Below are 20,353 nucleotides of genomic sequence, written 5' to 3'. Positions count from 1 at the left end.
GATCCAAATGCAAAATCGAACATCAAGGACTAAAATGAAAATGATGCTAAACTTTGAGACTGATGATTGAGTTTGACATGGGTGAGATTGAATGAAATTAAGAGTTTGTGAGGCAATAAAGGATGTAATTAAAAGTAATTGGAAGAATATGGACTAAAATAAAATTTATCAGATCCCAAATTAAGAATCCTAATTTCTAGGAGTTTAACCTAGACGACGCATCATTTATCTATTTTTCATCTCTTACATTGAGAGTTTTGAATTATCGAGTTGACACATTTTAAGAGCTTGTTGTAATGTTATAAACTTTTAAATGACATAAGATTTTTTGCAAATAAAAGAGAAACATTCTTTTTACAACCCCATTTCCATGAAATTAGAATTTAAAATTGCAATTCTTTCATACAAGTCTACACTATCTTGTCCTTGATCAACTATCACTATATTTTCAAAATCTAAACTGATTGAGTTAGCTCTTTTAAGCGAATGAATGTGAAGCTACATACCTCTAAATAGAATAAGAATACATCCAAACAAAAGATGTGAATCTCCTCTATCAAGTTTCAGGTGGTCTTCGATAAAAGTATACATTGGAGTTTCTCAAACGAAGCCTAAAAAATGACTAACTCAATTGACCTTTATTAAGATACCTAGTTGTGCAAAATTACCTTATTTTTTTATATGTTCACACTTAAAAACTTTCAGATAGTTCTTAGCAAGGGTCATAAATCTTTAATCCGAGATCAAAAGATGAGAAATGTGTGTCATTGTCTTTAAGAAAGAAAAAACTACTTAGGCAAAACCATAATTCCAAAAAACATATAGAGCATGATTTTTTTTATTGTAGCAATAAACACATATTTTTTTACCTAATCTATTTTGGTGCATCGTGTAATTACTATCGTATTTTTATTAGCTATGGAAGTCGTGGTTTATTGCTATGATGGAGGTAGTATTTGAGTTGTGATAGCTATTGCCTTTTATTTTTAAAATTAACATGTAAAACTATTCATAAAATTAGAAAATTAAAAATTTTAAATACTTTTTAACGGCAAAAGGGTGGAATGCATAACGTGGATGGTTCTCTGCGGTTTGTGGAGAAGATTGGTCCACCAATGTCCCATTCTAGAAAGAAAAAAGAAAAAAGAAAAAGATGTATATGTTAAAAACATACACTAATTCCAAGTCAACACTATTTATCTTAACCACACGATACCACGTGATGATACGACTTTCTGTACCCTTACAGATGTCAAGTTTGAAATCGGAGGCCAGAAAGATTGCCAAGACTTTTTAAAACCGGCCAATTAAAAGTTAGAAGGGAGCCTCCTCACCCTCTACACTTGTCATTGCAGCCTGTCTCAAATTCAATTCCAAATTAGTTAAAGTTTTGACAATTTTTCTTATAGAAAGAGCACATTTTAATGGATTGGATAATTCAACTCTTTTTTTAAAAAAATATACAAGTTTTTTTATACTGCTAATATCATTTTATTATCAATAGTAATCTATTTAAATTTCAATAGAATTTCTTAACTTATTATGTTAATTGATAATTATAGTAATTATCGATGCAAATTATTAGTTGTGGTTAATTTAAATCTGAATAGGATTCTTCAATAATTATGTTAATTATCAATGAAAATGATTAGTTTAAAATTCAATAGGATGTTAGCGGTATTCAACTTAAAATTCAATAGGTTAATCAATAATTATCAATTAAATTTTAAACGGATTACTATTGAGATAATAATACCGTTAGTCATTTAAAAAAACTGTATAATTGAAAAAAAATTAATAAAAAAATATGATATTTTTCTGAAATTTTTAAAAGGCGTGCTGCGTTTCCAGATTGGAGTTGGAGGGACTGGTGAATATGTTAACATGTAAAATTTACTTATTATACAAAGTCTTCGGTAATTTTATTTATGTAAAATAACTTGTTTTAGAAAAAACTTAGTATGTTTTTTCAAAAGATATTTTATTTTGTATTGTTGGGTTATGTGGATGAAAATTACTAGAAAATAGCTGTATGATATTTGATACGTATAAAAAACATATGTTAAAAAGGAAATCGCAAGAATTAATTGATGGTAGCACTTATGAATTATTAACAAAACTAATTTTACATAATATTTTCACTTTTTTGAAAACTATAAGTTGTCTTTGGTTGTTCCAAGGTTAATTTTTTTCTTTAACTATAAAATATCTTACATTAATAAAGTTTTTCTAAATAACAAAACATGAAAAATAAAAAATATATATATTTTATAGAATCATATTTTATGTGAAACAAATGTAATAAAAAAATTGTAGAGAAAAACTTAAGGCCGGGGGTAATCTCAAATAGAACCTCAATCTATTTCTGGTCTGATTAGGGTCACAGCGTATCAAGGGATTCTTAATTAGATTTTTCTATTAGTTTAAGTTAACACAATGGTTAGATAGTCAGGTGATAAATTGCATAACATATGTCATAACTTTAGAGGCTACCATATTGAACACATGGCGCGTTTATACTGGTCTACAAGGTAAAGCCATCAAATATAAAAGCCCTCAGCAATGACTCTTTTGTGTTGTTTTTCCTTCGGCTTGTGAAAAAAATAAAGAAAATTATTGTATATAACAATAAGAAATATTTTAAATAATATATCAATTAAGAATATTTTTAATGTAGTGGGAAATATATATTGTTCTTTAGAAGGACCAGCTTCATTTAGTTTGATGGCTAATAGGAACGTGTCACGTGTCCAATGATCGTCCTCTAGAGTCTTGACACATGTTGAGCAAATGATTACAATTCAAATATGACCTCCCAGCCATAAATCTAAGGACTCAATTTTGTTTTTTTAAAAGCACTGGACTGGAGTGCTAAGATTGCAATTTTGTTTTTATGCTCTCTCTCTCTCTCTCTCTCTCTCTCTCTCGCCTTAACACATAAGCGAAGACAAGTTCACACTTCTCTCTCTCGCCTTAACACATAAGCGAAGACAAGTTCCCAAGTGTGAACTAAATCTTGTACATGGGATCCAAGAAGTAGAAACTGACCTTCTAGATAGTCCACCTCCATTCTCTCTCTCTTGCCCCTTCTCCTTCCTACCCCACTTCCAAACCGCGTTCTCGCCATATCGTTGTCATTTTTGCTCAACTGCAAAATCCAAACCAATAATTATTAATTGCAAATACTTATTTCTTCAAACTTCAAAAACTTTCGCAAAAAGAAAAGTAAAAAACATAGAACCGTAATAACAAGCAAGTCCTTTGTCACAAACCAGCAATCTTGGTGTTTACCCCATCTGTAAACATTAATATCAAAACCCCTTTTGCAGTAATTGATTTGTTACACGCAGTATACTGTTTTGACCGATTAAACTCACAAATCTTTTGTAGCTTTCCTCCTTGACAAATCCACACGCAATCTTGAAAGTCATATAAAATCCTAGCCATTTCCAGGAAATTTCCACACTTTTAACCTAATCTTCACCTATTAATACTTCCTTTTCTCCTTTTCATACATCAAAATCCAAAACTCCCACCTCTGTTTTCTTCCCTGCTCCTTACATTTTCTTTACTTTAAAACTTTTATATTTCTATCAATCCTCGAAAACCCATTTGCCTTTTTGTTTGTCTTTGAAGGGAATTGAAGTAAGAAATGGAGAACAACCGGCAATCATTTTATCAATTCAGTGATCAACTGAGGGTGCAGACACCAAATTTAGCTAATCTGTCACTCAATGACTCAATTTGGAGCAATTCATATGGATCTAAGAGGCCAGATCAAAGGAGGAATTTTGATATCAGAGTTGGTGCTGAAGTTAACAATCTGAAGCAAAAGGGTTCTGATTTGAATAGTTTCAATGATGGATGGAACCCGATTAGTGATTTGAAGCCAAAGGGTTCTGATATGAATCTTTTCAATGATGGATGGAACCCTGTTAATGATCTGAAGGCAAGAGGGTCTAACTTGAATCTGTTCAATGAAGGGTGGAATTCTGTCAATGATTTGAAGCCAAAAGGATCTAACCTGAATGTGTTCAATGATGTATATAATCTGAAGCCAAAAGGATCTGATTTGAATGTGTTCAATGATGGATGGAAGATGGGGTCTAGTGCCAACAATTATGGTGTTAGTCCAATTGGACCTATGGGTCAAGTTGTTGGTGGATCTCAAAAAAACCTTGGGGTCAATGGAGGATTCAGTAATGGGATCTATTCAAAGAACACTAACATCCATAACAATAACCTTAATATTAGTGTGAAGGGTAGCAAGAACAAAGGAGATGATGATTTTGGAAGCAAGAGTGGCAAAAAGAACAGCAACAAGAAGAGCAACAGTAACGATAATAATGATAATAAGAGTGCTGCTGATAAGAGGTTTAAGACACTACCACCATCTGAGTCTCTGCCTAGATATGAAACAATTGGTGGATATATCTTTGTCTGCAACAATGATACCATGGCAGAGAATCTCAAGAGAGAGCTTTTTGGTAAGTTTGTCAAATTTCATTTCTGTTATTCTTTTTTTTTTAGTGTATTTCTGTGTTATATGGCATTTTTTGTTCTTTTAATTTTCTTTTATTTGTTTTACAAAGTTCTGGTCTTTTGAAGATTCGATCTTAGTTATTTTCTTTTTGTAACAGCTAGATTTTTATATGCAAAAACAGTTTTTTTTTTTAATTGGAAATGTTAAGCCATAATAAAGTTTAGGTGCGAAATTTTAGGGTTCCTCCCCCAGTAATCTGGTTCTTGTAGCTGAGAGGCATAGTTTGATTTGTTCTACAAATAAAAAGATATAAATTCATTGCTCGGTTGTTATTTGAGCCCTGTTGAATTTATTGATATTCTCTTCACTAATTCTTTGTTATCACCATTGAAGTGGTTTTTGTTGTTCTTGAATTCTAAACAACTGCGTGAATTTGTGTAGGTTTGCCTCCCCGATACCGCGATTCAGTGAGGCAGATCACTCCGGGCTTGCCCCTTTTCCTTTACAACTACTCCACTCACCAACTCCATGGAGTTTTTGAGGTTTGTTTCTCAGTTTTTTACCTCTTCTTTGCATGAGATTTAAGCAGTTTTAACCTGTTCTTCGCTTTATGGCTATGATTACAAATGATAGAGCATTCCTTCTAAATAAACTAATGACGTCGTTGATGGTATAGGCTGCAAGTTTTGGAGGAACAAACATTGATCCCTCAGCCTGGGAAGACAAGAAATGTGCTGGGGAATCACGCTTCCCTGCTCAGGTATATATATATCCGAAGTCTCCTTGTTATTAGTCAGATAATTATCTGCCTATGATTTAAAGTGGCTCGTATATTGGATCATTGTCGATTTAACACCTGTGTTTTGTACAGGTGAGAGTTATGACAAGGAAAGTTTGCGAGCCACTGGAAGAGGACTCTTTCCGGCCAGTTCTCCACCATTATGATGGCCCTAAGTTCCGCCTCGAGCTCAACATACCAGAGGTAATTTGGGTCTCACTGTGACCAAAATGAGTCTTGCACGTTGTATTTGTGAATATTCATTGCATTTTCTTCAACAAGATCTGAGTTCCTAACTATGTTTTTTGTTGGATTTTCAGGCGTTGTCTCTCCTGGACATCTTTGAAGAACAAAACCCTTGAAAACATGACTCCATGCGGGCATACATACACACAGAAAGTGAAAAAGGAAGAGTTGAAAACAGAGTAGAAGATAAAGAATAGTTGTTTGGCTTCAATTTACTAAAGTTTTAAGGAGGGTTTGGAGATGAATTATGGGAATAGGAAAGAGGCTGAAAATGAAATGAATCCAGGGCGATGTATAGTCTTTTCGAATGGAGGCTGTTTGCCCTCTTTCTCTGTTCTCTAGCTTGTCGTATAAATAAGTACTACAAACAAACATAAATGAGACTTCTATTTAAGTTGTTGTTGTAATAAAGGATGTATTGTTGTTTGGATTTCTTTCCATTTGCATAAGAAGCAATGGAAATAAATGGTACCACTAAAGAAAGAGATGACTTTAAGCTCATAGCCATGGTTCTTCCATGCCTCTCCCCGTATTATCCTTCAATGCCTGCGTAGCTCAACGTTGAGTGTGCTGTAATATGTTGTCTGATGCACTAAATCCTACGTTTGCCACATCCTTTGTTGTGTTTCGGGAGTGTAATTTGATTGTATTTAAAAAAAAAACGAATTTTTATTTGAAAAAAATTCAAATTAATATTTGTAGTTTTTAGTTTTTTTATTTATTTTTATAACATGTTAAAATTAAAAATAAAAAAATATTATTTTAATGTATGTTTTTTAAAAAACAATCACTCACCTTGTTAATTTATCAAATAACTGGATTTATTTCTCATATTATAATTTAGATCGAGATTTGGAGAGATGTTTATATGTATTTTTTATTCATTTTGAAAACCAAAACTCTACAATCCAATCATCTCCCCCGACAAATAAAACAAGCTCTTTAGGATCTTTTCTTGAATTTGGCCGGCTATAACAAGAGGCAAGCATACAAAAATGGGATGGGAATTGACAAGGGTGATGTTGCCTGCTTAAGCTTTATTTCGTTACTCAAATAAAGGTGAAGGGGCAGTTATGTCCGGGTGTTTAAAAGTTTGATTGTTGTTATTTTTTAAAATAATTTTTATTTAAAAATATATTACAATAATATTTTTTATTTTTAAAATATTATTTTTAATATCAGCTTATTAAAATAATTTAAAAACTCTAAAATATATTAATTTAGAACAAATTAAAATATATAAAAAATAATTTTTATAAAAACATTCTTAAGACATGAAAACAAACAAAATCGTAATTAACACAGAACTTTGACCCAACTCAAAGATTGGGCGCTGCACCATCTTTTTCGACGATCTACAAGTCTTCACCTACTACCAATTCAAAATGTGCCGAACATCACTTTGACAGATTCTTCACTGATGTTGTATGCATAAACAAACAAGTGAAGAAGAAGAGGAAGAAGAAGAAGACAAGACATTAACTGCCTCGAAGGCTGGTGGGGTTATTCTATCCAGATAATTGGACCAATTCAATTCAAGATTCGCCTATACTTCTTTTATTTCAATTATTTATTTATTTATTTATTTCATGTTTGGTGGATGCTCTTCGTATACATGAATATCGATATTATACAAAATCATGCTTTTTCACAGGCCATTTACATTTGAAACAATGCAACCTAAATTCACTTGTCAATCAAGCAAAACAATTTAAATATAAATGAATTGACAGCTCAAACGAATAAAACAACAATATTTTTTTCCTCGGAAGAGAGTTGAAGTCTCAGTTTTACTACAGAACATAAAACAAATGAAGGGTCTGATTTGTTTGTCGTACTAAAAGCAGGCAACCCTCCTTCAATTTTTATTTAAACAAACATATCTTTAAATCTCGTGCCACCATTAGAATGAATTAGCCAATGGATTTTAATTGTCGGAAAGGTGCACCGTGACGGTGACCATGACCTGTTAACCTATAATTATTATTAAATTCTAATCCGAGCAGCGAGAGGGAGGTCTCCACGTGAAGCCAGGCAATAATTACACGAGTCTCTTACAATAATGGTGTTTGGATTTGAGGGTAAACAGCTAGCCCAATAATAAATAACAAATAAAAGATTGCTTTTGGGTCTCAAGCTCAGTGCATCCAGACTACATGTCTAGGTTTGATCAGGTCCATTTAATCAAACTATTCAGATTAAGCCCATCTCTTGACCCAAAGATTATCCTCTCATTTTCAAGACCTGGGTTGTGCTTTCGTCATGGTAAGAAATCCCGGGGAAGATCAATGTATTTTAATGTGGAATAATGTCGAATCAGGATCGAGAGAGGCTTTCACAGATATATCGAAGAAGAAGAATGGAAGAGATTGAAGCAGCTGGGTACTATAAGCCGGATAAATCCTCCAGTAACTTAAGTATTGAGATATTAGATGATAAATGATGGAGTATCAAAAATGTAAAAAAATAGTTGTAAGATGAAGAACCAACTATATCTAGTTAGAGTGTGTTTAGAAATGTAAGTCAACTTGTATTCTAAAAAAATTAATTTTTTTTTTTAAATTTAATTTTTTTTTTATATTTTGAATTGTTTTGATACGCTAGTTTCAAAAATAATTTTTTAAAAAATAATATTATTTTGATGCATTTCAAAATGAAAAGCACTTGAAAAAGCAACCGCAACCACAATTCCAAACACGCGCAGTATTAAACTCGAATAAATCTTAAAAATTTGTTTTTAAAGTAAATATAATTATAAAGTAAATACAATTAAAAAATAATTAATGGTGGGTACAGTGCTTTGAGAATTTGGAAAAAAATTAATTAAATAAAAGAGCATAATCCCAACAAATTTCTCTCCTCAACACTCTCTTGCCAAAAACAGACTATACTTGAACCCTCTTTGAAGAGAGGATTCTAAACCTTTAACTTTTTTCTTATCCTCTTAAAAAATAAACACCAAAAAACTTGAAAAATACAAATATTAAAGGGTTAGTATTTAAAGAAGCAGGCTGTATGCATTCCCAGGTCAAGAAAAAATGGTGCCATCGAACTTCGTGAATGATCAACCCTCGAAAAATAAGGGATCCTACCATTTTGGAATCCTTGTAGGTAGTTGGGCACCGAGGCCTCGGTTAATGTGTAAAACTTTATCATTCCTTTTACACTTAATATAAAATGTCAATAAAATGCAATAACATCATTCATTCCAGTTAACTCAGTGAGTGTTTTTGGTAATGTATTTTAATTTAAAATATAATAAAATAGTAATTTTTAGATTTTTATTTTATTTTTAACATTAACATGTTAAAAAAACTATTAATTTAATATTTTTTAAATAAAAAAATATTTTAAAAACCCAGTTTAACCACTAAAATAATCATACCGTTAAACCATCACCATAAACCCACATAATTATTTAATATACAATTCCTTTTATCTCTGTTCCTGGCAATCAAATTTCAGAACTCAACAAACATGGAACACATCAATTACAAACTTGAAGAATAAAAAGCACGGCCATCACCGCCCGCCCACTCGGCGCCCCCCCCCCCCCCCCCCCCCCCCCCCACACCATCCCTTTGCCCACAATCACATGAAATCCAAATTAGCAAACTATAGAGACACCAAGCTCGAAGGATTTTCTTATGTATCCTCTCCTTCAGAAGACGAAAACACCCCTAAAGACAAGTCGGACACCGAACCAGCCCATTCTCGTTACACTTTCCACACCTCTCCCTGGCCCCATCAATCAAAACCTTGCAACTCCCACTACATTCCAAACATGGCACAAACCTAGCGTCCCCACATCCTTCACACGCTTGCCTTCCCTCGACTCGTCCCACACGTGCCCACACCAGCATCCTCCCGAGTTGACCCGACTCGTTCAGCTCAACCACCTCATCAACTCCTCCTATGTACCTTCCCTTGATAAAAACCCTGGGCACACTCGTTCCTTCCCCCACCAAATCCCTCAACTCGTTCAAAAACTCACCGTGCAACGACACGTCTCTCTCATCAAACACTACATTGTGCAGCTCAAATAAGGTCTTGACACGTGTACAATAATCAAATGTCCTTCGTATCCCTCTTAACGACGTCGTGTACAGCACAACCGAGTCAGCTCCACCTGGTGGACACTTCTCTTCGAATCCACTCAGCGGGTCAAACTTCTTCAGAGGCTTCCCTTCCTTTTCCCTCTCTAACCTATCTCTTACAATGAATATATTCTCCTTCACAGACCGGATCACACCACCACCGGATGGCTCGGTCACTGGCTCAGTACCAACTCGTGATTCAGTCTTGTTGACAACCTCAACTTTCCTCGACAGTGTCCTGACAGATTCTGTTTTCTTCAACTCTTTTTCTGGTTTTGGAGCTATTTTTGCTTCCAACTCTTCAAGGGTATGAAAAGAAACACTCTTTCTAATTGGTTCTTGCTTCTTTTCTTGGTTGGTTTTAGCAACTTGAGTTGGTGTAGTATCAGGCTTTTGTGGTGGTGAAGGTGTGGCAATAGGCGTTTTGTTATTGAGTGTAGGCTTAAGGTCTTGAAGTGCTTTGCTAACCTCATCCCAAGAACGAGGAGCATCGGTTTCAAACTTGTTGAGCTTCTCTAATATCGGCGCTGGCACACTTGATGTCTTTTCTGGAGCTGAATTGTCCACCACAAGCCATGGTTCTTGAATTGAGTTGATGTCAAATACAGCAAAGCTTGAAGGCGGCGGACGATAGACATCTACATTTGCTTCAATTCTTTTTGAAGAATTGCACCCCATTTTTGCGTTGCTTTTTTTTGTGTGTGTGTGATTTGAGTTGGCGTCTTTGGGGTGTTCAAGGACAGGATGTAGTGATTTGTAATGCGTGAAGGGAATTTAGGGTATTTTTATGGTTGCAATGCAATGTGGAATAATATTTGTGTGGTTTTAGTAGAAGCTTTGGTCTAATTATGTTTTGGATTAGAGAAGGGTATCTGCAAGAAAATTTTGTGGGATTTTGGTTCTCGGCCTCAGGATTGATGTATGGTGTCGACGAGTGCCACGTAGGAAATGACATGGGATGTTATCTTGGAATGACAGGTGGTTGGACAACGGGGGTTTTGAGAGTGAGATACAAAATAGGATATTTTTGCTTATTTGGCTCTGCTTGGATTTCTAGCTTTTAGTTTTTCGTATTCACATAAACAAGCAGGGATTCAAAAGATAAATTCGTTTGTGTTTTCATATTTCCAATATTCCCTACTTTGTAAGTTCGATTTTTTGTTTTTTTCAAAGCTTCTTTGACATCTTTTTAACCCATGGAAATGGGCCAGGTGTGATGCCAAGCCCACTAATACATGGGCTGATAATATACTGGACCCAACATGTCTACGTTGGAGTTTGTTTGGGCTGATGCGTGTTGGGCCCGAGAATTTGAGAAATTTATACTTGTGTTTTTTTTTATCTGATATTTTTGAAAAAAAATTAATAAAATCTTTTTCTTGTGTTTTTTTTTATATAATTACTGGTATGATCGAAGAGTGTAACATAATTTAATATGTATAAATACATCTGGTTGAAGACATTTTACATGTAATGTAGACTTCAAAAACTTTACATGGGATACGATAGTATGCTGGTCTATGGCTTTGATTATAGTTAAAGTAAAAATTGACCAGACAGTACATATAGTAACTACAATCATACTTGGCCAGCTCATCCAATTATACGCTTAAAATCCAGGACAGCTTGTTTAGGTAAAATTTCCAGAAGTGATTAGCAGGATGCCCGATTGCTCAGGTAAAACTGTGCTCAGATTTACCTGGTCTCGCCCTCGTCACTGATCACTACCGGAGTTTTTTCCCCTCCCCTTCCGAAGGCAACCTCATCCATGCTTTGCCCTTGTCGCCTATACCTTCCACCGGATGCTAAAAATCCAGGACAGGGCCTGTAAGCTTTTATTGGCCACCAACCAAACCCTGGAACTGTTGCAATCCCACCTTGAATTCTTCCCTCTCCGTTGCATCCCTTCTCTATTTCCTCTCTCCCACAGCCCTTACAACCACTGTGGAGAAAGAATGTTCATCAACCATCATCTAAGGAAGGCAAAAGTAGAAAATTCTTGACTGAAAATGTGTCAAAGGACTCAAAACCAGTCATATATACCATCAGTTAGAGTTTCTTCCATGAGCAAAGCTACGAGAACATCTTTCAGCTGCTCAGAGAAATGATTTCTTCTACTTAAGATGGGCAATTTGTTTCAAACTTTCTTGTGCAATGTAATCCCACCCCTCTCCTAAAACCCAGTAAACCCTCGGTAATTTAGTGGGCAATATTATCAGTTGTCTCCATGAGCCAGCATAAAATTCATGAACTGAGATGCATGCTCTACAGCACCTACCCCCTCTTGTACAGCTAACAAACTTCCCCTAGTGACAATTCTATGTTGCCCCTCACAATAATGGTTATGATTAAAAAGTCGAACTTTTCACCAGGAAAACTGAAATTTTTATTTTTTTTGAAAATTATCCCATTAATTTTTTTTTTAGAAAACTAGCGTAGGTGAAAAAAGATTTTAGAAAATAATTCAGTTTTAAAAAACAATTGCGGTATTTTAGTTTTCACAAACTACATAGAGGAAAGAGATATTACAAATTCTTCATCCACAAAATAACGTATTACAAATTGGTTACTCAACTGAGCTAGCAATCTGGCCGGCCCCAACATAAAATTAACATCAAAGACCAGTTCTTTCATTGAATTATTGGCAACCAAACAGATGGAAGTGCATAACAAGAAAATTAATGGCTCAACTACAAAAAAGAAGAGATAGGAAGTACCTGAGAGGAAGCTTGTCAACATCATCGGTTGCAGGAAGAGCATCTGATGGAGGAGGGGGACCATCCTCTACAACAGAAGTAATTGAAGAAGAAGAGGAAGAAGAAGAAAGAGGGATGATGTTAGACTTAGATGGGTACTGAATGAGAGTTGTTGTAGAACTATGAAACCTTGAGTTGCAGTTAGGAAATGAGCGTCGAGTGCAAAGGGATTGGTGAGGTGTTGGAACTGAAAAAAGAGTTATTGCCATTCTCTCCCCCTCTCCTGTGAGAGTGTGTTTGTGCGCAACTGCGAAGGCAGAGGAATGGGTGGTAGCCACTAGCTTGCAGTATGGCTTCAAATCCAATAGCATTCGTTAGGCCCCACAGAAAGATTTTATGAGCTCGTGTTCTGCTTCCCAAAAAGAAATGTAAGAAAACGAAAGGTTCCACCGAGACTTGAACTCGGGTTACTGGATTCAGAGTCCAATGTCCTGACCACTAGACCATGGAACCTCGAACACTCACGCCATCAGTTTATTATTATACATCATTTTCTATCCGACATTGTAAGTGCCGCCCTGGCTTTAAACGGATATATGTAGTAATTGAATGTTAGGGCAAGAAAAGACTCCTTTATTTATTTATTTTAATTGCTATACCAGATAAGGTATAACAATTAAAAAAAAATGCATGTTTTACAATGTTAATAATGAAAGTTAATAAAGACCCTTATTTTTCAAACTTCAACTTGTTCATAAATAAAGTAAGTTGTTTTTAAATCCATGTAACTTACTAGTATATTTGATATTTGTTGAGTTAGGTTGGAATTTGTTTTTAAATGAGTTCTTGTCATGATTTTAACTCCAAAAATTCATTAGGCTTAGACAGTTATTTCAAAAACAAAGAAAAGAAGTATCATAAACTCTTTTTTTATTGCGGATAGAAAAGGGTATGTAGTAAACCAGGTCTAATTTTTTCTAATAATAAAAAAAATATGTTAAAGCAATGCCAATATTTTTAAATAATTAAAAAGAAATCTGACATTCGGTTTATTAATTTAACTAAGTTCAATAAGATCATCAATTAATTTAATAATATAATTTTAAAAAGGGAATTGATAGTAAATAAAGCAAATAAAAAAATGATAATAATTAACTATAAATAAATGAGCTACCAATATCATACTCGAGAGGAGAAGAAATAAAATTTTGTTGAAAACTCGTCATTGCTTCGTCATGGATACCACCACATCATTAGCAAAAGCTCATCGAGATGGTTTCTAATGTCATTGCGAAAGGCTCCACATTGAAAACGAAAGAGGCCGCACACACCGTCAGAACAAAGACTAGGAAAATAAACCAAATAAAATATCATGAAGTGAGTATCTCATGTTTATATTTAAACAATTGGTCTAATTTAGTTCAAAAATAAAAATTCTTTTAAAAAGATAAATTTAACAAAGAATAACAAATAAAAGACTCGAAATAACTCATGTCATTTTCAAATTAGTGAAAATCATATAGAAAGCATAAAAAAAATAACAAACCCTAACCTCCAATTAAATAAATATTAAAAGATGAAACTGAAAAAACATGAGTTTTTTATTACAAAAACAAGCAAACCTGAGCAAATCTTCTAAACCCGTGTTATTCCCTCAAATTTGTAACTTGTAAAGTTCTAGACCCGAGCTCAATCAAAAAGCTCAATTTCTAATCAATTTAATATTGAAGGATCAAATAAAAAAAAATTTAATTCAAAAAATTTACCAAAGTAAAAAAAAAGAGTAATCAAAAGAATGGAGATCAAATCTAATATGAAGAAAAACTTGAAGGAGGATGAAATTGTGAAAAAAAAATCAATTTTTAAAAAATATCTCGAATAAAACAAACAACAATTAAAAGAATGCGTACCAAATCTAACAGGAAAAAAATTTGAAGGATGATGAAATTGAAAAAAAAAATCTAATTTTATAAATTATTTCAAATACAACAAATAGTAATCAAAAGAACATGAAATAAATTTGAAGAAAAAATAAATCGAAGGGTTTTTTTGAAAATTTAGAGTGTTAGACGTGGAAATCGATGATAGATAAAAAAAAGAGGAAAAAAAAAAAATGGTCGTTGACATCAAATTGGAGGTCAGTAAGCCACACGTGCTACCTATAGATGGAGGGGCCATTAGAATGATTCAAATACAGCCTCTAAAGCCATTGTTTGTTTGTCGAATGCCCCCTAACACGTTGCATGAATAACAAGGACACATTCTACACGTTGATGTGTGCAATGCACACACCAACTAGTTACTTTTAATGATACTTTATATTTATTAAAATATTAAATTGTTCCTCAATTAACTTAATAATAACAATAAAAACCAGGATGAAAACACGAAAAAGCCATTGGATGCTAGTTAAAGAAATTTTCCTTATAAGGGTAATTTTGTCATTTGCCATGTTTTAAAAAGTGAAAATTAAGAAAAGCCCTTAGGACATTAGTTAAATAAGTTTTTATTTCAAGGGTAATTTAATTATTTTATTGTGTTATAAAAAATATGAAAAAATCAAGTTGTCTCTAATTAATCTAATAATAACCAATAAAACTTGAGCAAAAAATTATATTACCCTCCACACCAAGTTTTAATTGGTACACAATATATAATAAATTTGGGTGTACAGCTGAGCACTTTTACTCTTTTTTTTTATTCTAATATTCATGGTGAAGTTGGTTTGTCTGAATTTTTTGAGAAAAAAAAATCCAAACTCAGATCATGTAGAAAAAAAAAGTCAACAAAATTATTTAAAATAAACCTCTATTTTAACCAAACACTTTCTTTAGTGTAGATACAATTGCAGGCCAACCTCCAGGACAAACTAACCTAAGTATCTCCAAATAAATTATTACAAAAAGGTCCCTCATTATCCAGGTCCTCACCCTCCTCCTGAACTCTTGCGGGGCAGAGATGGAACTGCTCCCACCAATTCTGGAAAAGGATCGACCAATGGGATAAATCCTTACATGGTGATTAGCTCAACATACAAGAACCCAAAGTACATGAACAATTCAGAAATGTCATTCCTAGTCAATTAGCACGGTTAAGGCAAGGCTATATTGAACATTTAAGCTGCTCCAAATCCATCGTCTTCGGGATCTGCTCGAACATGAAATGCAAATCATTTTGATTTTTAACATCTAAGCGGAAAACAAAAGGTATAGCACAACAGGACACTAAGGTAGAAAGCAGAGATTGAACGCAAGCACAAGTAAATTGCTTCCCATCTACTCATGTCGCAAGTTGACTTCCATGTTTTCTGGCAATCCCAGCACAGAAAGATGAGCATGGGTTCATTTCTCATTTTTATCCTTCAATTACTTCCTCAAATGATGATACAATAACAACTTTGCTATGGATGTGTGTATATGTTATCTGTGTCTAAGGAATGAATTGGGCGAAATAATTACAGAACTAAAAGCCGAGAGAAGAACAGAAATGAAGAAAATTGAAATGATCTTCCATGAATTCATAAAGAAAATTCGAGAAACTGGCTCTTGCTAATAAAGACCGCTATTTTGCAACTAGTATTTAAGTTATCACTTGAGTATCATTTTACTTTTCTCTTAATTCATGCATGCACAATCTGCTGGTCCACCTCCGCATCAATGATCATCACTGAACTGTGATGATGCACCATGTACCACCGTCCATCATGGAACTCAAAGACATTAGTTACGTTAAATGGCCCAGTGTCCATCTCAACAACGTACATTTTCATGGTAACCCAAGCCATGTCAGTCAGCACACGAGCCCTTACATCACGAACCTGCAAGTCCAATCCTTGCTCCCAGTTAAATGCAAACTGCCAACTCTGTATTACAGCATTATACCTGTATGGGTCAAGCACGTCTCAGCTCTAAGCTCTGTTCAATCAAACATTAAAGGCAAACAAGTTTTGAATACTGCATAAAATAAGTCACCAATACAATAAATAACCTGGCTATTTTAATTCTCATTTTTACTTTATTTGATCCAATTGCCATTTCATCAACTTGGAATCAATGCTAGGTGATTAAAGAATAAAAAATCCTATGATTATCTCTCCTACCATTTCATTAATTGACAAATGTAAAACTGCATCCAAATATACTTGTGCTTGAGGTGACTCGCTCATACTATCTAAGAAATCATCTCCTGCATGCCGATCACTTCTTTCCAATCACCGTGACTTCAAAAGTTACAAATTCTTTCCAATTACCATGACTTCAAAAGTTACAAAGGCAAATTAATTTTGGGATATAATAGAGTTCTCATTCCTAACATCTAGTTCCTTATTTTAAAATCCGGTTTCCTATATTCCTTGTCAAATAGGATGAGAGAACCTCACCCCTCATCTGCTTTTCCAATGTATGCGAGTACATCTCTAACATTACTAGTTTGTTCATATTTACTCTACCAAGCCACATATTCCCCCATCTACCAAATTCAAAACCAAATTCCTGTAGCCCAAGCTAAGCAGATTGATTACTCTGTCAAACAATGAAAACATATATTAAAATTCATAACCAAGTCAAATCAATACATGCATCTTAAAAATGCAAGAAAAAAAATTTATATCATAAGAGAACAAATCACCACAGTATTTCTATTCAGCAATAATTCATCACTACCATATAAATTGGTCACAGGACAACTATCATCCTATATAAATCCTCCTAGGCTCCCCAAATGCATTAACCAGGATAAATGTCTTTAAAGAACAGTTCCTATAAGTGAAAAGTGTGAATCCTCTGTAAATCAAAAACAACTACTAGGAAGTCCCCCATGCCTAGGGATTTCCAGTTAACAGCAGGACATGGGAAAAAAGATCACAGGAGGATGCCACTAGAGAAACATTCAATAACTCATAAATACAGCAAGTACTGCAAACTGCTGTGGTCATCACTCGAAAACATAAAAATAGTCTTATCAGGTGAAGTTAAGATAAATGATCATACCCTGAAAAATTTTCCCCAGATGCATGGGTGCACTTCACATAATCTGAATTAAGCCATAATTGACTCATTGCTTGAAGAGACCTTTCTCTAATGATGTTAAAGAATTCTGTATTGACATTCACAATGGCTCTTGTAACCGCATAGTAAGCCTTCCACCCAATAACAGGAGTTACACTACCTTGTTCCAATGTAAAATCCTAACACAGCAAACACAAAAGAAAAAAAATAAAATCAATACACACAATAAAAGGAAAATCCCCAAGCAATAAAATCTAAAAAGCAACTACTACAAAAAAGAAAAGAAAAAGATCTACACTTAGAAACCACATTTGCAACCTGGTAAATCCACATTGATAAGGAAAAATTTAAATCGAGTATACGAAAAACAAAAAAGAAGAGAAAATAGGAATGGCAGAGAAGAACTTCCAGAATTTTAGGGGAAAAAAATCAAGAAATCCTTAAGAGGAAATCAAAATGCAAAGCAAAAATGAAGACGATATTCCTAAATAATGGTAGGGGGATGATCTCATAACAAATAAAATTTAAACCTTATAGCAATAATTTGAGATTTGAATTATTTCATGGAATAACACTCAATATATGTTGAGCTAGTAACGGTACCACGTTTTCCCTCCCTAAAAAGAATGTTCCAAATGCCCTTCCTGGGCCTCCCAATTCAAAAGTTTCTCTACGGCTGTAGCTCCTATGCCACCTTATCATCCGGTTAGGGGATTTTAATCTATAGTTCTTCAACATCCACAAGTTCTAAGAAAGAGAATTAAACTATAACACTCTTTATTCCCCAAAACGCATGTTATGCAACAAAATGATCTTCTCACTTACATAAAATCCACCAAAAAATATAGTGTCATACAGCACTTCAATCAAGAAAAACACCTATTTTACATCGCATATAAGAAAATTCTGAAACTACAACCCTACATTACTACTTGTTAATGCCAATCACATTTACAATGATTCCCTATTTCTCCAAATTTCACACTATCCCCACAATTAGCCAAATCAGCAACAATTTCACCATAACCAAAACACCAAATTTTACTCTAAAATAAACCCACAATCACAATCACAATCACAATCACAGCCGCTCCCAAAAATTTAAGAACAAAAAAATTTCACACCAAAATGCAGCGTATTCCACAGCACAACAATAAATGCACTTAAAATCTATAATCAATAATAAAATTAACCGAACAATCTAAAAATTAATAAAATGAAAACCTTATGATACAGCGCCTTCCACGCATTATCATCATTAGCAGCTTTACGCATCAACGAATTAGTCATCGACAACCTACACAAACTTGGATAATCCAAATAACTAAGCGCGTGCGTTGTAATCTCCGGCACTAACTGCTCCATCATCGAAGCTCCGGTCTGCTTATCCACCACCATATCCTCTGCCGCACCAACACCGTTCACGTACTTCTCCGCCGTAACAGAATCCTTACTATTATCACTTCCAATCTCACCGATACAAGAACAGCAACACCTGCAGGTTCTCGTCTTGGATGTTGATGCTGCTGACGTGGATGAATGGACGGAGAGTTTCGACTTGGGAGATTTTGATCGGAGAGTGAGGAGAGCAAGTGAGAGAGAGAGGAGGGTAAGAGATGAGGCTATGAGGAAAGATTCAGAGAGAGTGAAATTAAAGGCAGTAATCTCCATTTACAAGACATGAAAGCGAGTGAGATTTCACAAATGAAGAACATGGAACCGTATTTTTGGAAAAATCAGTGCCGTTTTAATTGAGAGGGTGGTGTCGTCTTGGTTTTTCATGGAAACCCTAGAAGAAACGGAGTCGTCGAACTCTTTTGTTGCAGAGTAGAGAGTGAGGGAGGGAGGGAGGGAGGTCGTTGTGAGTCGCGACTCGTGTGAGTCAACTGACTGGGAGAAACTCGATCGCGTGGGAGTGGGTGCGTTACTAGTGGTATACGGGTAATTAATAATAGATTCAAATGATATTACAGTTGATTTGTTGTGCTAAATAACTAATATATTTTCTATTTTGTAGAATTTTGAGGAAAAAACTCGGTGGCCTGCTAACTCGGTCTTTAGTCTGCGTTAAGTTTTAAATTAAAAAAAAATTACCTGATTTTCTAATAGTTTAATTATTTTTTTATTTTATCTTTATAGTTTTGAACCTTACAATTATGAAACTTTTTTTTAACAAAATAGTTCAAAATACTTATAAAATTACCCTTTTATATAAAACAATAACTAAATAGCCATTACAATTTTAATATTACAATATTGTTTTCATCAAACTTATAATTACTACTTTATTGTTAAATTAATATTATAACTTTATGAAAAAATTAGAAAAGAGTTAAAAAATAAATAAATCGATTCAGCTGCAACCACACAATAAAATGTAAAAACAAACTAATCAAGTCAATCTTCGACATAAAGTTAACAAAATAATTCAAAATATTTATAAGATTATTATTATATTTCTATATTTCAAATAATAAATTCTTATAATATTAATATTACAGCTTTTTCATCAAACTTATAATTATTATTTTATTGATAAACCAATAATATAAATTTACTAAAAATTAAAATACCAAAAGTTTTTCTTCCTGCCAATTCAAAACCACACAATAAGGGGTGTTTCATACAATTTTTATTTTTGATTTTAGATATTTTTTAAAAAATATTTTTGGCTTGAAAAAAATATTAAATTAAGTTTTTTTAACGTATTTTAATATACTGATATCAAAAATAAAAAAATATAAATAAAATATTTTTAAATAAAAAATTAATTTTAAAAATCACTCCACAACACAATCTCAAAAACATCCTAAGTTAATCATAGAAGTAAAAGCAAAGTCACTTACAATCCTTATCTTCAATGCAAATACAAGGTCATTTACAATCCTTAAACTATTTTCACATATTATTTAAGAATGTTGTAATTCTTAAGTTTTGCATTAACAAAATGATTTTTGAAATTCAAAAACATAAATCCTTTACATAATTAATTTTTGTATTAGTTTTATCTCTCAAGTTTTAGATTTTTTCAATTAAATATTTTAATC

General features: G+C 33.5%; 4 protein-coding genes and 1 non-coding gene across 5 annotated transcripts; 1 reads left to right on the top strand and 4 right to left on the bottom strand.

Moving 5' to 3' along the window:
• Window positions 1-3,224: 3,224 nt before the first annotated feature.
• Window positions 3,225-6,008, top strand: LOC133702163 (DCD domain-containing protein NRP-B-like). Its single transcript, XM_062126411.1, has 5 exons — window positions 3,225-4,487; window positions 4,925-5,025; window positions 5,160-5,243; window positions 5,355-5,465; window positions 5,582-6,008. The coding sequence occupies exons 1-5, from the start codon at window positions 3,653-3,655 to the stop codon at window positions 5,621-5,623; spliced, it is 1,173 nt and encodes a 390-aa protein (XP_061982395.1). The 5' UTR covers window positions 3,225-3,652; the 3' UTR covers window positions 5,624-6,008.
• Window positions 6,009-8,869: 2,861 nt separating this feature from the next.
• LOC133701604 (uncharacterized) lies at window positions 8,870-10,428 on the bottom strand. Its single transcript, XM_062125577.1, has one exon. The coding sequence runs from the start codon at window positions 10,280-10,282 to the stop codon at window positions 9,188-9,190; it is 1,095 nt and encodes a 364-aa protein (XP_061981561.1). The 5' UTR covers window positions 10,283-10,428; the 3' UTR covers window positions 8,870-9,187.
• A 584-nt stretch (window positions 10,429-11,012) lies between these two features.
• Window positions 11,013-12,686, bottom strand: LOC133701605 (uncharacterized). The gene is made up of 2 exons (XM_062125578.1): window positions 12,322-12,686; window positions 11,013-11,546 (listed from the first exon to the last, which is right to left on the bottom strand). The coding sequence occupies exons 1-2, from the start codon at window positions 12,669-12,671 to the stop codon at window positions 11,300-11,302; spliced, it is 597 nt and encodes a 198-aa protein (XP_061981562.1). The 5' UTR covers window positions 12,672-12,686; the 3' UTR covers window positions 11,013-11,299.
• Window positions 12,687-12,741: 55 nt separating this feature from the next.
• On the bottom strand, window positions 12,742-12,813 carry TRNAQ-CUG (transfer RNA glutamine (anticodon CUG)). The gene has a single exon. It is a non-coding gene; the product is annotated as a tRNA-Gln (tRNA).
• Window positions 12,814-15,787: 2,974 nt separating this feature from the next.
• Window positions 15,788-19,262, bottom strand: LOC133700916 (F-box protein SKIP8-like). The gene is made up of 3 exons (XM_062124647.1): window positions 18,531-19,262; window positions 17,289-17,485; window positions 15,788-16,181 (listed from the first exon to the last, which is right to left on the bottom strand). Exons 1-3 carry the CDS (start codon window positions 18,975-18,977, stop codon window positions 15,920-15,922), a joined length of 906 nt encoding a protein of 301 aa, XP_061980631.1. The 5' UTR covers window positions 18,978-19,262; the 3' UTR covers window positions 15,788-15,919.
• Window positions 19,263-20,353: the final 1,091 nt, after the last annotated feature.

This window comes from Populus nigra, chromosome 8 (genome assembly GCF_951802175.1).
Source record: "Populus nigra chromosome 8, ddPopNigr1.1, whole genome shotgun sequence".
NCBI lineage: Eukaryota > Viridiplantae > Streptophyta > Magnoliopsida > Malpighiales > Salicaceae > Populus > Populus nigra.
This window is presented reverse-complemented; position numbering and strand designations above follow the sequence as displayed.

What these genes read in the sequence shown, in the direction of transcription:
- LOC133702163 (XM_062126411.1), top strand. Translation starts at nt 3,653, where the DNA reads ATGGAGAACAACCGGCAATCATTTTATCAATTCAGTGATCAACTGAGG. An exon ending in AACTCCATGGAGTTTTTGAG is followed by an intron (nt 5,026 to 5,159) that starts GTTTGTTTCTCA and finishes TTGATGGTATAG; the next exon opens with GCTGCAAGTTTTGGAGGAAC. An exon ending in TCGAGCTCAACATACCAGAG is followed by an intron (nt 5,466 to 5,581) that starts GTAATTTGGGTC and finishes TTGGATTTTCAG; the next exon opens with GCGTTGTCTCTCCTGGACAT.
- LOC133701604 (XM_062125577.1), bottom strand. Translation starts at nt 10,282, where the DNA reads ATGGGGTGCAATTCTTCAAAAAGAATTGAAGCAAATGTAGATGTCTAT.
- LOC133701605 (XM_062125578.1), bottom strand. Translation starts at nt 12,671, where the DNA reads ATGCTATTGGATTTGAAGCCATACTGCAAGCTAGTGGCTACCACCCAT. An exon ending in GTTGACAAGCTTCCTCTCAG is followed by an intron (nt 11,547 to 12,321) that starts GTACTTCCTATC and finishes CTTTCTCCACAG; the next exon opens with TGGTTGTAAGGGCTGTGGGA.
- LOC133700916 (XM_062124647.1), bottom strand. Translation starts at nt 18,977, where the DNA reads ATGGAGATTACTGCCTTTAATTTCACTCTCTCTGAATCTTTCCTCATA. An exon ending in GGAAGGCGCTGTATCATAAG is followed by an intron (nt 17,486 to 18,530) that starts GTTTTCATTTTA and finishes TTGCTGTGTTAG; the next exon opens with GATTTTACATTGGAACAAGG. An exon ending in TCTGGGGAAAATTTTTCAGG is followed by an intron (nt 16,182 to 17,288) that starts GTATGATCATTT and finishes TGACCCATACAG; the next exon opens with GTATAATGCTGTAATACAGA.